This window comes from Gopherus evgoodei, chromosome 1 (assembly GCF_007399415.2).
Source record: "Gopherus evgoodei ecotype Sinaloan lineage chromosome 1, rGopEvg1_v1.p, whole genome shotgun sequence".
Taxonomy (NCBI): domain Eukaryota; kingdom Metazoa; phylum Chordata; order Testudines; family Testudinidae; genus Gopherus; species Gopherus evgoodei.
This window is the reverse complement of record NC_044322.1, coordinates 55,441,022-55,453,500: the sequence shown is the minus strand read 5'-3', so window position 1 is coordinate 55,453,500 and position 12,479 is coordinate 55,441,022. Positions and strand designations below refer to the sequence as shown.

At 39.7% G+C, this 12,479-nt stretch overlaps 1 protein-coding gene across 4 annotated transcripts in view; it reads left to right on the top strand.

Annotated features, from left to right (window-relative positions):
* Nucleotides 1-12,479, top strand: part of RB1 (RB transcriptional corepressor 1) — a 189,150-nt gene that overhangs the window by 71,748 nt on the left and 104,923 nt on the right. For all 4 annotated transcript variants that reach the window (XM_030565029.1, XM_030565036.1, XM_030565045.1 and 1 more), the window contains 4 exons: nt 407-463; nt 551-582; nt 666-742; nt 958-1,160. In XM_030565029.1, coding sequence (XP_030420889.1) covers nt 407-463; nt 551-582; nt 666-742; nt 958-1,160 — 369 coding nt within the window. The remainder of the gene's footprint in view (nt 1-406; nt 464-550; nt 583-665; nt 743-957; nt 1,161-12,479) is intronic.

Here is a 12,479-nt window from a genome sequence, read left to right as displayed (position 1 = left end):
CTTGTATAGTTACCCATTAATCTGCCCTCATGAATAGGATTACTGAACCTTTAAATGGAGCTGGTGGCCTGTTTTCTCATCCAGTCATGAGGCCACTTGTATTTCCCTACAGTGACTTGCATAGCAAGTTCACCCAACTTAGAAGCTCAATATGTTCCAGCTGTCAGATCTGCTATCTCATCTTGGCAACTTCAGTCAGTCACAGTCCCCAGTAATCCTTGGAGACCACCGTAGCACCACTGGCCAACTTCGCTGGGACAAATCAGATTTTTTTAAAGTGGTCCCAACATGCAGTTTCTTTCCAAAGGATGGAAGTGTATTTTGGCTTTGTCATTGAAATCTGACACATCTTTTATTTTGACTTGCATTAACTTTGTGTAATGTTCTTGACTTTCTTCATTTTTAGAGATATAAGCTTGGTGTAAGGCTATACTACAGAGTAATGGAATCCATGTTAAAGTCGGTAAGTTTAATGAGGATGCATTACTCTTAATATTTTGCTTCTTTTTGAGCAGTATTTCATAACCTTGTGTTTGTTCATCTATTTCAGGAGGAAGAGCGCCTGTCAGTTCACAATTTTAGGTATATGTTCCTAACTCATAATAGAAAACCATTATTTGTGTGCTAAGACTAGAATTAAAGTCTGCATTTTTCCCCCCCCCCAGCAAACTTCTGAACAATAATATCTTCCACACATCTCTTCTGGCCTGTGCTGTTGAGGTTGTCATGGCTACATACGGCAGTAAGTTGAATCTAGAAGTGCAAGATACCATTGCTGCTGTTTATTAGTAGTAATAACTATATAGAATTCGTTACATTAGTAATTACGTATGCACTTTAAATTTAAATATCTGAAACTGACAAGCAGCAGTAAATCAGTAAATACAGAGGGAAAAATTGACAGGAGATCGTATCACTTTAGTATAGAATAACTAGTTATGGTCTTTTTTACTTCAGGGAATGCTTCACAAAGTGATGGCACCAGTACTGAAACAGATTTGTCTTTTCCATGGATTCTCAATGTACTTGATTTAAAAGCCTTTGACTTCTACAAGGTGATTGAAAGCTTTATTAAAGCAGAACCAAGCTTGACAAGAGAGATGATAAAACATCTAGAACGCTGTGAACATCGAATTATGGAATCCCTTGCATGGCAATCAGTAAGTAATGTTTTAAAATAAGTAAAAATGTGTTTGTCCACTTAGTGTGCCTGTATAGAGAAAAAAAATTATACCCAACTCCATTAGATTATACATAAAATTGTATTATTTAGAGTTATTAGTAATAAAATAAATCACAAAACCAAAATCATCTTGATTTATACATGTCATAAATGATAAACAGAGGGCCAAATTCTCACTGGTATAAATCAATTTAGCTTAATTGACTTCAATGAACATATGCTGGTTTACAAACATCTGAGGATCTGGCTCAGAATATTTTAAATGCACTACTCCAAAACTATACATACTATTTTGGTGCCAATAGAAACAGACACAAAATAAAAGCATAACATTTATTAATTCATGTTTTTCTTTCTTGACACTGGTTGCTCCTATTCAGAGCAAGAGTGTTAGTACAGTACTTGGATATTAGTGTTGCTGAATACTGAGTTTCCTTGTCCCCGCACTTGGATCAGTTTAGATTTCTTGGTAGCTCTGTGCTGACCTGATCTTGAGCAAACTGGTCAATGGTAATAAACTTGTGATATTTGGTACATGTTTCAGGCTTGTAATGAAGAGTCAGCTTAATATGTCAAGGGATGAGGACGACTATGGAGGAGTCTGTTCACTGAAAGTTAATGTCTGATGAACAACTTTGTGTAGCTTGTTTTAAATGAATCATAAACCTGCAGCTCTTTCCTTTACAGTGTTGCAGAATTTGCCCATTACAATGAATATTATCCTTGGATGTATAACTGAAGGAGTGTAGAGTAGAAGTAGGGAGGTGTTATTTCCACTGTATAAGAAATCAGTGAGAACTGTACTGAAATATTGCATTAAATTCTGATAACACTTTAAAAGGATGTTGAGAAACTGGGAGGGATTCAGAAAAGAGTGAGGCGAATGCTTTGAAGTCTTGAAAACCTGCTTTACAGTGAGAGACTAAAGAAACTTAATTTATTTAAGAGAAAGTTTTAAAAGGCGATGACTTAGAGGGCTCTTCAGTCTATTAGACAAAAGCATGACAATGGCTAGAAGCTGAAGTCAGATAAATTCAAATTAGAAATAAGGAGCAGATTTGTAAATGATGGTGATTCGCCATTGGAACAGACTACCAAGGGAAATGTTGGATTCTCCACCTCCTAGTGTCTTCAGATCAAGACTGGATACTTTTCTAGAAGATATGCTTTAACAGACTAGATACCTTTTAGTTTGTGCTAGCAGGGTTTACATGGGGCAGTTAGAGCGCAACGCATTAGAACGATCTACAATCAAATCCCTGCAGTCTGGGCTGCAGTGCCATGTGACAAGCTATGAGTGAAATGTAATGGCCTGTGATGTACAGATGGTCAAACTAGATGATCCACTGGTCAATCCTTTCTGGCGTTAAACTCCTTTGAGTTTTTGAACTTCCAAAGTCTGAAAGATGAAGCTAGATAAATTCAGAGTAGGCGTATGATGCAAGTTTTTAGCAAATTAACAGTTGGAACAATTTATCTAGAGGGATGTTGTGGATTCTCATTTGAAGTCTTTAAATCAAGGTTGGATGTTTTTCTAGAAGATATGCTCTAGCTCAGGGGTAGGCAACCTGTGGCATGCGTGCCGAAGGCGGTAGTGAGCTGATTTTCAGCGGCACTCTCACTGCCCGGGTCCTGGCCACTGGTCTGGGGGGCTCTGCATTTTAATTTAATTATAAATGAAGCGTTTTAAACATTTTAAAAATCTTATTTACTTTACATACAACAATAGTTTAGTTATATATTATAGACTTATAGAAAGAGACCTAAAAACATTAAAATATATTACTGGCATGCAAAACCTTAAATTAGAGTGAATAAATGAAGACTCGGCACGCCACTTCTGAAAGGTTGCCGACCCCTGCTCTAATTCAACTAGAAGTTACTGCTTTGATACAGGAATCACTTGGTGACATTCTGTGAGCAGTATTATGCAGGAGGTGGTATATTAGTTTAGATGGAATAAAGTGGCTCAAAGAATTAAAGGTGTTAACATGACCCAGTCACTGTCCAACATTAAACTAGGTTTTAACACCATTAAAAATCCTTTTAACCTTTTATGAAAGATTAAAAAAAGAAAGAACAGTTAAAGCATTATTATTAAATAAGGCTTTCATTTTAACTACATCCCTTGTTCTTTTTCTCTGCAGCTGGAGAGAGTTTTGTGAATGAAAAATTATCTTGCTTTGACAGTCTTTTAGATATCAAAGATGGTAATAACTGTCCTCTTGAGGAATAGATAAAAAGATAGTTGAGGTGGACTGGAACTACTGCTGTTAAAATCCAAGGTTATTTAAAAGAAGACAAACACAGACACAAAAAGGAAGAGAGAAGAATGGCAAAGACAGAAAATGCAGCTTCTGTCTCTGATGTTCACTCACTTGCAACCTTGCTGCTAAAAAACATGGGCACGCACATGGTGTTATCAGCCACTCTGAGATCTGGCAAACATGTACCTGTATTTGGCAGTTCAGGGCATTGCTTTTAGCTGCCTCTTTCTGGTCGCAGGTTTACAGCCATGTTGCAAAATATGCAGTCTTGGCTGGCTAAGCCAGACTCTTATTAGACAGAAGGAAAAAAAGAGAAGGATAGGAAAGAGAATAATTAAGGTGAGGAAAAAAGAGAACATACAAAGGGGAGGTGGAGGAGACATTCTCACATCCAGGTGATATTTGGCATTTAGCCAAAGCTGATGGAGGTGGCAATGTCATCTGGCTTCTTTGCTCTGGTCGGGTCAGGTCAGTACATTTTTCAGGATTAGAATGAAGAAGGTCCAGGGTCCCGGGAGACAGTGGGGACGGCAGCCTGATGATAAAGCTTGTTCCCTCGCCTTCTTTTAGTTAACTGGCGTAGTGGTGGCCTCTGTCCATTCATCCATATTTTCCTATCAAAGTTTGTCTGTCTGTCTGTCTCTCTCTCTCTCTCTTTTATGGACCCAACAGGGAGTTTTGGGCAGGTTATTCCATCCTCTTATTATTTTGTGGATTAATAGGCCTAATTTCCAACACCAGTTTTAGTTCTTTGTTTTTTTTTGGTTTTAAACTGTCTTGTTTACCAGGCATACTCTTAACACAGTCCTTGAATTACATTAATGAACCCTTTTGTTTGTACCAATTTAGTCTTTTTCTTTGCACCTTTTCCCATTGGCATTTGTTGTTGTAGGTTGTGACATTTTATGAACTTTTATTCGCTTTTTACAGTTGAGCTCACAATTAGGGTAAATTGTAGACCCAGTTATCACAGCAGACCTTAAAGTGAGTAATCTATGAACCTTGTATATTTAAAAAAAAAAAGACATGTCAGTTGAGATGAGGAACAAAGAAATGGCTGACCTTTGAAGATGCTATTTGGGGCTGAGGTTACCGAACACTGAGAAAAGTAGTAATTTCATTAGTTATGTGGTAAAGATAGAAAATTCAGAAGTGCTGATCATTGGCTTAACTGTTTACATTGGAGATGATTACTATTAATCTCAATTGGAGCAAAGATAGGCAAGTACTGAGATACCACACTTTCTTTTGTAATGAAAACTTTAGATCCAGTAGTTTACATTTTATACAATACCAACCCGTGTTATCAATTTTATAGCAAATCCAAATTATTGTCTTCCATTTTGTGTAATTTTTTCCTTTAACTCTCTCAAATTTGTCTCTTGCCCCAAAATGACTAAGTAGTCCAGGTGCAATTGCAGTGTCTGGAAAAGAGAACACTAGTCCACAATGCTGTACATACAAATCTGAATTTAGTTGTAATATGCTAAAATTGAGTATGCAGCAAGTGTATATTCTAACTATATATAATACCTTGACAGTTCTGTTCTTCATAGGGATGTAAATATAGTTTAAAAAGTTTACCTTTTAAACGATTAAAATTATATTGTTTAAACGGCTAACTGATTAAAGGGAGAGGGGCTGGGGTTGCTCTGGCTGGGCGAGGTGGGGGCCGGGGCCTGGTGGGCCCAGTGGCGCCAGGGCTGGCCGGTGGGGGTTAACTGTTAAGGTTGGTTAACCTGTAAGCCTAATGTTTACAAGTTAACCCAGTAATGGGCAGGGTAGTCTGCTGGCGGGCTGCCAGACAGCTTGTTTACATTTGCACAGTCCCCCACAGCTCGCAGGGGGCGTGGTTCACTGTTCCTGGCCTAGCAGCCAGACCTGCTGGCCACTTCTGGGACACAGACTGTTTGAAGATAATTTTGGAAACCATTGTTATGGCTTCTTAACTCCTTATTAAGACAAAGGGATCACTGATATGCCCCATGATACTTTTTTCTAAGGTTTGTTCATGCTACACTTCACTGACATATTTTTGATGTATGTATAGATTGATTTCAATCTGATAAATGTGTTCAGATTGAATGGCATTAATTTGTATTTAGATTTGATCTAAGAAATACACCTATCCAAGAATCTAGGAGCCCTAATGTGATTACATTAAATCTCAACGGCATTGAAATCAGTTCCATAGGAACCTAGCTGGCCAGCTGGGCCCTGTTCCCTGCTTCACCTCAGAAGCACACACTTAGCATTCTTCAGAGACCCTTTCAAATGCATCTTTTGCATTGTGCCTGGAAAATCACCAAATTTGGGCTATTTCAGACCCAGGGTAGGGGAATAAGTTCCAGAGTCTCAGAGTCCTGGCAAAGAGCATCCTGCCTGTTGCCCCCTTTCTGGTAATGAGGGGGATCTAGTTTGAGTGCCTCTGCTTACCACAGCTGTGGCAGTATGGCACTCAGAGAGGCATTCTTACCACACCGTTAAACGCTTGAAAGTTTGATAAAACCCACATGTGATCTGGCATAAAAATTACATGTATTTCTATTTTTCTCACTTCCTAATAACTGAAAATGCATTTCCTTCTGGATACAAGGGTTACCAGGTGATTTAGAGTAAGGGTTACTTTGAGTGATTCTACAAAAAGAAACTGAAGGCACTGGGATTCTCTGCAGGTATGCGCAAGCACACACAGTAGCATTTCCTGTCTCTTAACTTGCACTTTGTGCCTGCTTACTTAGTGCTTATGATCAGACAGGTTATTGAAATCTGCATGATTCCGTTTACAGGAACCCTACAGAATAGGGTTCCTGTAAATAGCTACTTCTCTGCTTGTTTGAGTACAGCAGGAGACGGGCGTGGCAGCACATGTGATCTAAACCCCTTTCAGCAGATTTTTAATCCATCTGATATGACAGAACTTTTTTGGGGAGAGAAACCGGGTAGTTTGAGGATAGCTTGTGACTAATTCTGTATAGTGTTTAATTACTAACTTCCTTTAAATATGTTGTGTTTTTATTTTGACACTTGCTATCCTGATTGATTTAAGAAATTTAAAAAAAAAAAGTTGTATTTTGACAAGTGTCATGAGTAAGGCTACGATTTAATCATGGGTATTTTTAGTAGAAGTCATGAACAGGGCTCATGGTCAATAAACAAAAATTCATGGCCCTTGACCTGTCCATAACTTGTATTATAAATACCCCCTGACTAAATCTTAGCTTGGGGCTCGCTACCTAAAGAGGGGTTCTGGGTGTGTGTGTGTGTGTGTGTGCGCGCGCGCGCGCCCCTGGGACCGCTGCCAAGGGCCGACGACCTGCGGCTACTCCTGCTGCCCCCGGGACTGCTGCTTAGCCGATCTGAGGAGCCAGTCATGCTGGCTGCTGCTTGGGCAGTCGCCAATCCCGGGAGCCAACTGCACCGGTCACTGCTTGGGCAGTCCGTGGGCCCAGCTGCGTAGGGCTGCCTGAGCAGCGGCCGGTGCAGCTGGCTCTGGGGCTGCCTGAGCAGTGGCCGGCTGTGGAGCCGCTCCAGCAGTGGCCAGTGTGTCTGTCGAGACCAGCTGCTTGGGTGGCCCTGGGGTCAGCCACATTGGCTGTTGCAGATGTCACAGAGGTTATAATGGAAATACTTATATATAATCTTAATTGTAGTGTAGTGATTGCATCCACTCCTGCTATCAGATAATTCATTGAAAGGAATGTTTTTAACAATTAAAAATAGTATAACTGTATGTAAAGCTTAGTTACAATCATCATGTTTCCAGAAATCGGTCTTTAGTACTTAGTTGTTAAATATATTGCTAATATTCAAAATCCAGGCTGTGGAAACAGGCTGTCAAGTTCAAGTGAAACTGCATTGCTTCCCCAGGAAGCTTGACATGTATTAAGCCAAAGGTGTTAAGCTTTGTCTAGAATTGTTCACATGCCAAAAACAAAAAATTGAGGAAAGCCTTCCAAACTGAAAAATTGCCTGCTCATGAAAATGAATCATTAGGGTCCTGATTCAACAAGGTACTTAAGCAAGTTCCTAACTTCAAGCATGTGAGTAGACCCACTGGCTTCAGTGGGGCCAGACAGAGGGTTAAAGTTAAGTACTTCGTGAACTGGAGTCTAAGGGGCAGATTGTAAATCTCTTGTTCACAATGGAATTACTCATGTAACTGTTCACGATTGTGAATAAGGGGTACATGATGTGGGACTTAACACTTTGATACTGGTCACATTGAGCCTGATCCAACTCCCAGAGAAATCAGCACAGTGCCCCAGGACAGGTAGGGACTAGTCTGCCTTAGCTCCGCAGCACTGCTGACCGGACCTTTAACAGCCCAGTAGGCAGTGCTGGCGGAAGCCAGCAGGGTCCCTTTTCGACTAGGTGTTCCGGTCGAAAACCGGACACCTGGTCATCCTATTCTTGGGGCACAGCAATCCTCCCACACAATATTGATTGAAGAATCAGACTTTAGTTACTTTGAGTCCAACTGTGCAGGCCTCCAAGACAGGAAAAAACTAATGTTAAACACCTCTTAAAAATGACCTAATACAGCTTTTTTTTTTTTCCATGTTCCAAATTTCAAGTCTGATATGTTGGGCTTTTCAAGGGCTAGGAAATGAGTGGTGGGTTCCATTGGGAACTTGGGAGTCTCCTCTTTCTAATACTGTAAAGCTCCTATTTCTGATTTTGCAGGGCAACAGAATTTAAAGCTATGGCATTTTTAGATACTGAAAACTTGTCACAAGCTTAAATCTAAATCTTGCTTGTCCTGGGCTCTGAGCAAGCGTAATTTGTGGGGCGAAGGAAACATTTCTGTATCATATGGATTTAAAATAAGAAATGGGTTCAAAGTTGTTGAGGTGTTTAAATATTTCAGTAGTAGTGGGAAAACTGATTTGTGATCAAGGGTAGGTAATGAGGTCAAAGATGAGTGATAAATATCACGCTCCTGTGCAGTTCATTACCTGCGTAGCGCCTCCACACAAGAGTCCTGTGTATGTATACAGATTTCAGAGTGATAGCCATGTTAGTCTGTATCAGCCAAAACAACGAGGAGTCCTTGTGGCTATAATATATATACTGCTTACTATATTTTTCACTCCGTGCATCTGATGAAGTGAGTTTTAGCCCACGAAAGCTTATGCTCAAATAAATTTGTTAGTCTCTAAGGTGCCAAAAGGACTCCTAGTTGTTTTTGCTGTGTATGTATGAGATAGATAAATTATGCACATCACTAGAAGGTCTCTTCAGAAAGGGTGGATAATGTGAAAGATCTAGTTCAGACCTGTAAATATTTTTTAAGTTTTAAATACTTTGCAAAAGCAGTACAAAGCCATTTGACTTGTGGTTTGTCATAAAGAGCACACTATGTTAAATGCTAGGTTACTCTTAATTTTAACAAACCACTTGATTTGCCTTTTGATTCCACATCAGCCACACAGGAAATAGTTCGATTTCCTTACTCTCATCTTAAAGACTCTCTTAAACAAAATGTATGAAGTGTTAGAATGTACTGATTATTCAGAACTTGGTGTGGTGGAAAATTTGAGCCAACCATCATTATTAAATCATTATGCATGTGTAGCTACCCTAAATGTTAATGGAAGTTTCACAGGGGGCATTACATGATGGGGGAATAGATTCCATGAACTAGAGAGAAGGTCATTAGGGAGTACTGATGTTGGTTTACATAAGCATTCTTTTCTTTAAGTTTACCTATTTCATTCATAACCCTTTAAGCTGTGCATTAGCTAACCTCAATAACCACATGGGTTTTATTACTGTTACCTTGGTCCTTTCCGTCCACTGAAGTCGGTGGAGTTTCACTAGTGTAAAACTGGTGTAAGGATAATTGAGCACAAGTGTGACCATGCTTTTCTGGAAGTCAGTGTAATGGCTAGCAAGAAAGCAATCTTCTCTTACCCTCTTCATATTGGTTAATTTTTTTTTTTAATTCATAGAAAATGGAATCTCAGGACACTGAAATATTTCTTTGTGCTAAAAGCAAAAATTTCTTTATTAGCGGTACAATGTACTCTGCTACTATGAAAGAAACTTGAGTGAAAGTAAACTATTACAGATTAGGTTTTAAAAATAATAGAAAAAGTTTTTTACAAATCTTACATCATCTTTTATATTCGGTAATTTGGAGTGAAACTCTGCTTAGATTCTACTTCACTGAATGGCCAAACCTAGTCAGTAGTTGGCTTTCTTTAGCTATTTATAGTAAATAGTCTTACTTTATCCTGGCTTTTCTTTTTGGTTCAGGCTTTTTACTCATCGCATTGTCTACTTTTGAAAATTGATTCATAAGGGTCAATTTCAAAGAGGAATCTGGTAAAATTTATTTTTTGGTGACAAACTGGGTACAGAATAACTAAATAGCTTCATTGTCTGAAGTTAGTTAACTTCCTGAGATGCACAATTAAAGGCATCTTGCAGAATTTTATTGAGGGGAAAAATATGAAGTGTGTATCTGATCTCTCTCATATTTTTCATGCAGTGTAAAAATGTTTAAATTAGAGTTTTGTTTCTATCTTATTGGGAGATAATATATATATCCTGTTATACACCAGTCTCATGATTAGTCCTAGTAAAAGTGTTTATCACTTTCACAGTTATCTAATTTAGTCATCTGTACTTAGGAAGGACATGTAGGTCATCTCCTGTTTGAACATCAGAGGGTTGTCTGCCAGAAGAGAGGAGTGAAAAGCTTGCAGGGTTGCTTTCAGAACTAAGTTTTGAAAAGGTGTCCTGCTCTACATTTGATTCATTCATGATGAGAATATTTTCCCTCCTCTGTGTTATATCCTTACCAAAGTGCTAAAGGATACCCTTGTTTTACTTACTTGAAACCCCTCCTATGTTGAGACCAGGATCCTTCTAGATGCAGACTGTTTGGAAATAATTTTGGAAACCATTAATGTAGCTTCTTAATTCCTTATTAAGACAATGGGATCACTGATGTGGCCCACAATACTCTTTTTATAAGGTTTGCTCGTACTACATCAAAAATGCCAGTGAAGTGTATGTATAGACTGATTTCAATTTGATAAATGTGTTCAGATTGAATGGCATGAAGATCTAATTTTAATTTTTTATTTTGATTTAAACTAAGAGATACACCTATCCAAGATTCTAGGAGTCCTAACATAAAATTAAATTAAATCTCAACAGCATTAAAATCAGCTCTATAGGAATCTGGCTGGCAAACTGGGCCCTGTTCCCTTCTTCACCTCGGAAGCACACTCTTAGCATTCTTCAGAGACCCTTTCAAATGCATCTTTTGCATTGTACCTGGAAAATCACCAAATTTGGGCTATTTCAGATCCAGGGTAGGGGAGTAAGTTCCAGAGTCTCAGAGCCCTGGCAAAGAGCATCCTGTCTGCTGCCCCCTTTCTGGTAATGAGGGGGATCTAGTTTGAGTGCCTCTGCTTACCACAGCTGTGGCAGTATGGCACTCAGAGAGGCATTCTTACCACACCGTTAAACGCTTGAAAGTTTGATAAAACCCATATTTGATCTGGCATGAAAATTACATGTATTTCTTTTTTTCTCACTTCCTAATAACTGAAAATGTATTTCTTTCTGGATACAAGGGTTACCAGGTGATTTAGAGCAAGGGTTACTTTGAGTGAGTGATTCTACAAAAAGGCTACGTCTACGTTACAGCATAAAATCGAAATTACTAAAACCGGTTTTATAAAACCGATATTATAAAATTGATTTTATGCGTCCACACTAGGGCACATTAAATCGGTGGTGTGCGTCCATGGTTCCTAGGCTAGCATTGATTTCTGGAGCGGTGCACTCTGGGTAGACACATTAAAGGAATGAGACCAATAACTTCGATTTCCGTCCACAGTAACCCTAAATCGATATATAATATCGATTTTAGGGTTACTCCTCTCGTTGGGGAGGAGTACAGAAATCTATTTTAAGAGCCCTTAAAATCAATTTAAAGTGCCTTGTAGTGTGGACGGGTACAGAGTTAAATCGATTTAACGCTGTTTAAATCGATTTAACTGTGTAGTGTGGACCAGGCCAAAGAAACCGAAGGCACTGGGATTCTCTGCAGGTATGCGCAAGCGCACACAATAGCATTTCCTGTCTCTTAACCTGCACTTTGTGCCTGCTTACTTAGTGCTTATGATCAGATAGGTTATTGAAATCTGCGTGATTTATTTGCTACAGAATAGGGTTCCTGTAAATGCTAGTGCTCTGTTTGAGTACAGCAGGAGACGAGCGTGGCATGCACATGTGATCTAAACCACTTTCAGCAGATTTTTAATCCATCTGACATGACAGACCTTTTTTGGGGGGACAGAGTGGATAGTTTGTGGATAGCTTGTGACTAAAGGAAGTCAGTAATTAAACACTGTACAGAATTAAATATGTTGCTTTTTAGTTTGACACTCTACCCTGATTTATTTAGGAATGTGAAAAATTGTTGTATTTTGACAAGTGTCATGAGTAAGGCTACGATTTAATCATGGGTATTTAAGTCATGGACAGGTCTCACGGTCAGTAAACAAAAATTCATGGCCCTTGACCTGTCCATGACTTGTATTGTAAATACCCCCTGACTAAATCTTAGTTGGGGGCTCGCTGCCTTAGGAAGGGTTTGGGGGGCACCCTGGGACTGCTGCCGGAGGCCAGTGAGCTACAGCAGCTCTCGCCACCCCCCCGGGACTGCTGCTTAGCCAATCCTGGGAACCAGCCACACTGGCAGCTGGTTGGGCAGTCCCCAGCCCATCCGTGTGGGGTTGTCTGAGCAGCGGTTGGTGCAGCTGGCCCTGGGGCTGCCTTGGCGGCTGTCTGTAGAGCCACTCCAGCAGAGGCCAGTGTGGCCGTCTGGACCAGCTGATTGAGTGGCCCTGGGGTCAGCCACACTGGCTGCTGCAGATGTCACGGTGGTTGCGGAAACTCACGGAATCCATGATTTCTGAGACAGACACGGAGCCCTAGTCAAGAGTAATGTAAAATGTCCATAAGATAGAGTTGGTTTACTAGAATATTGTTCTTATGGGGATGAG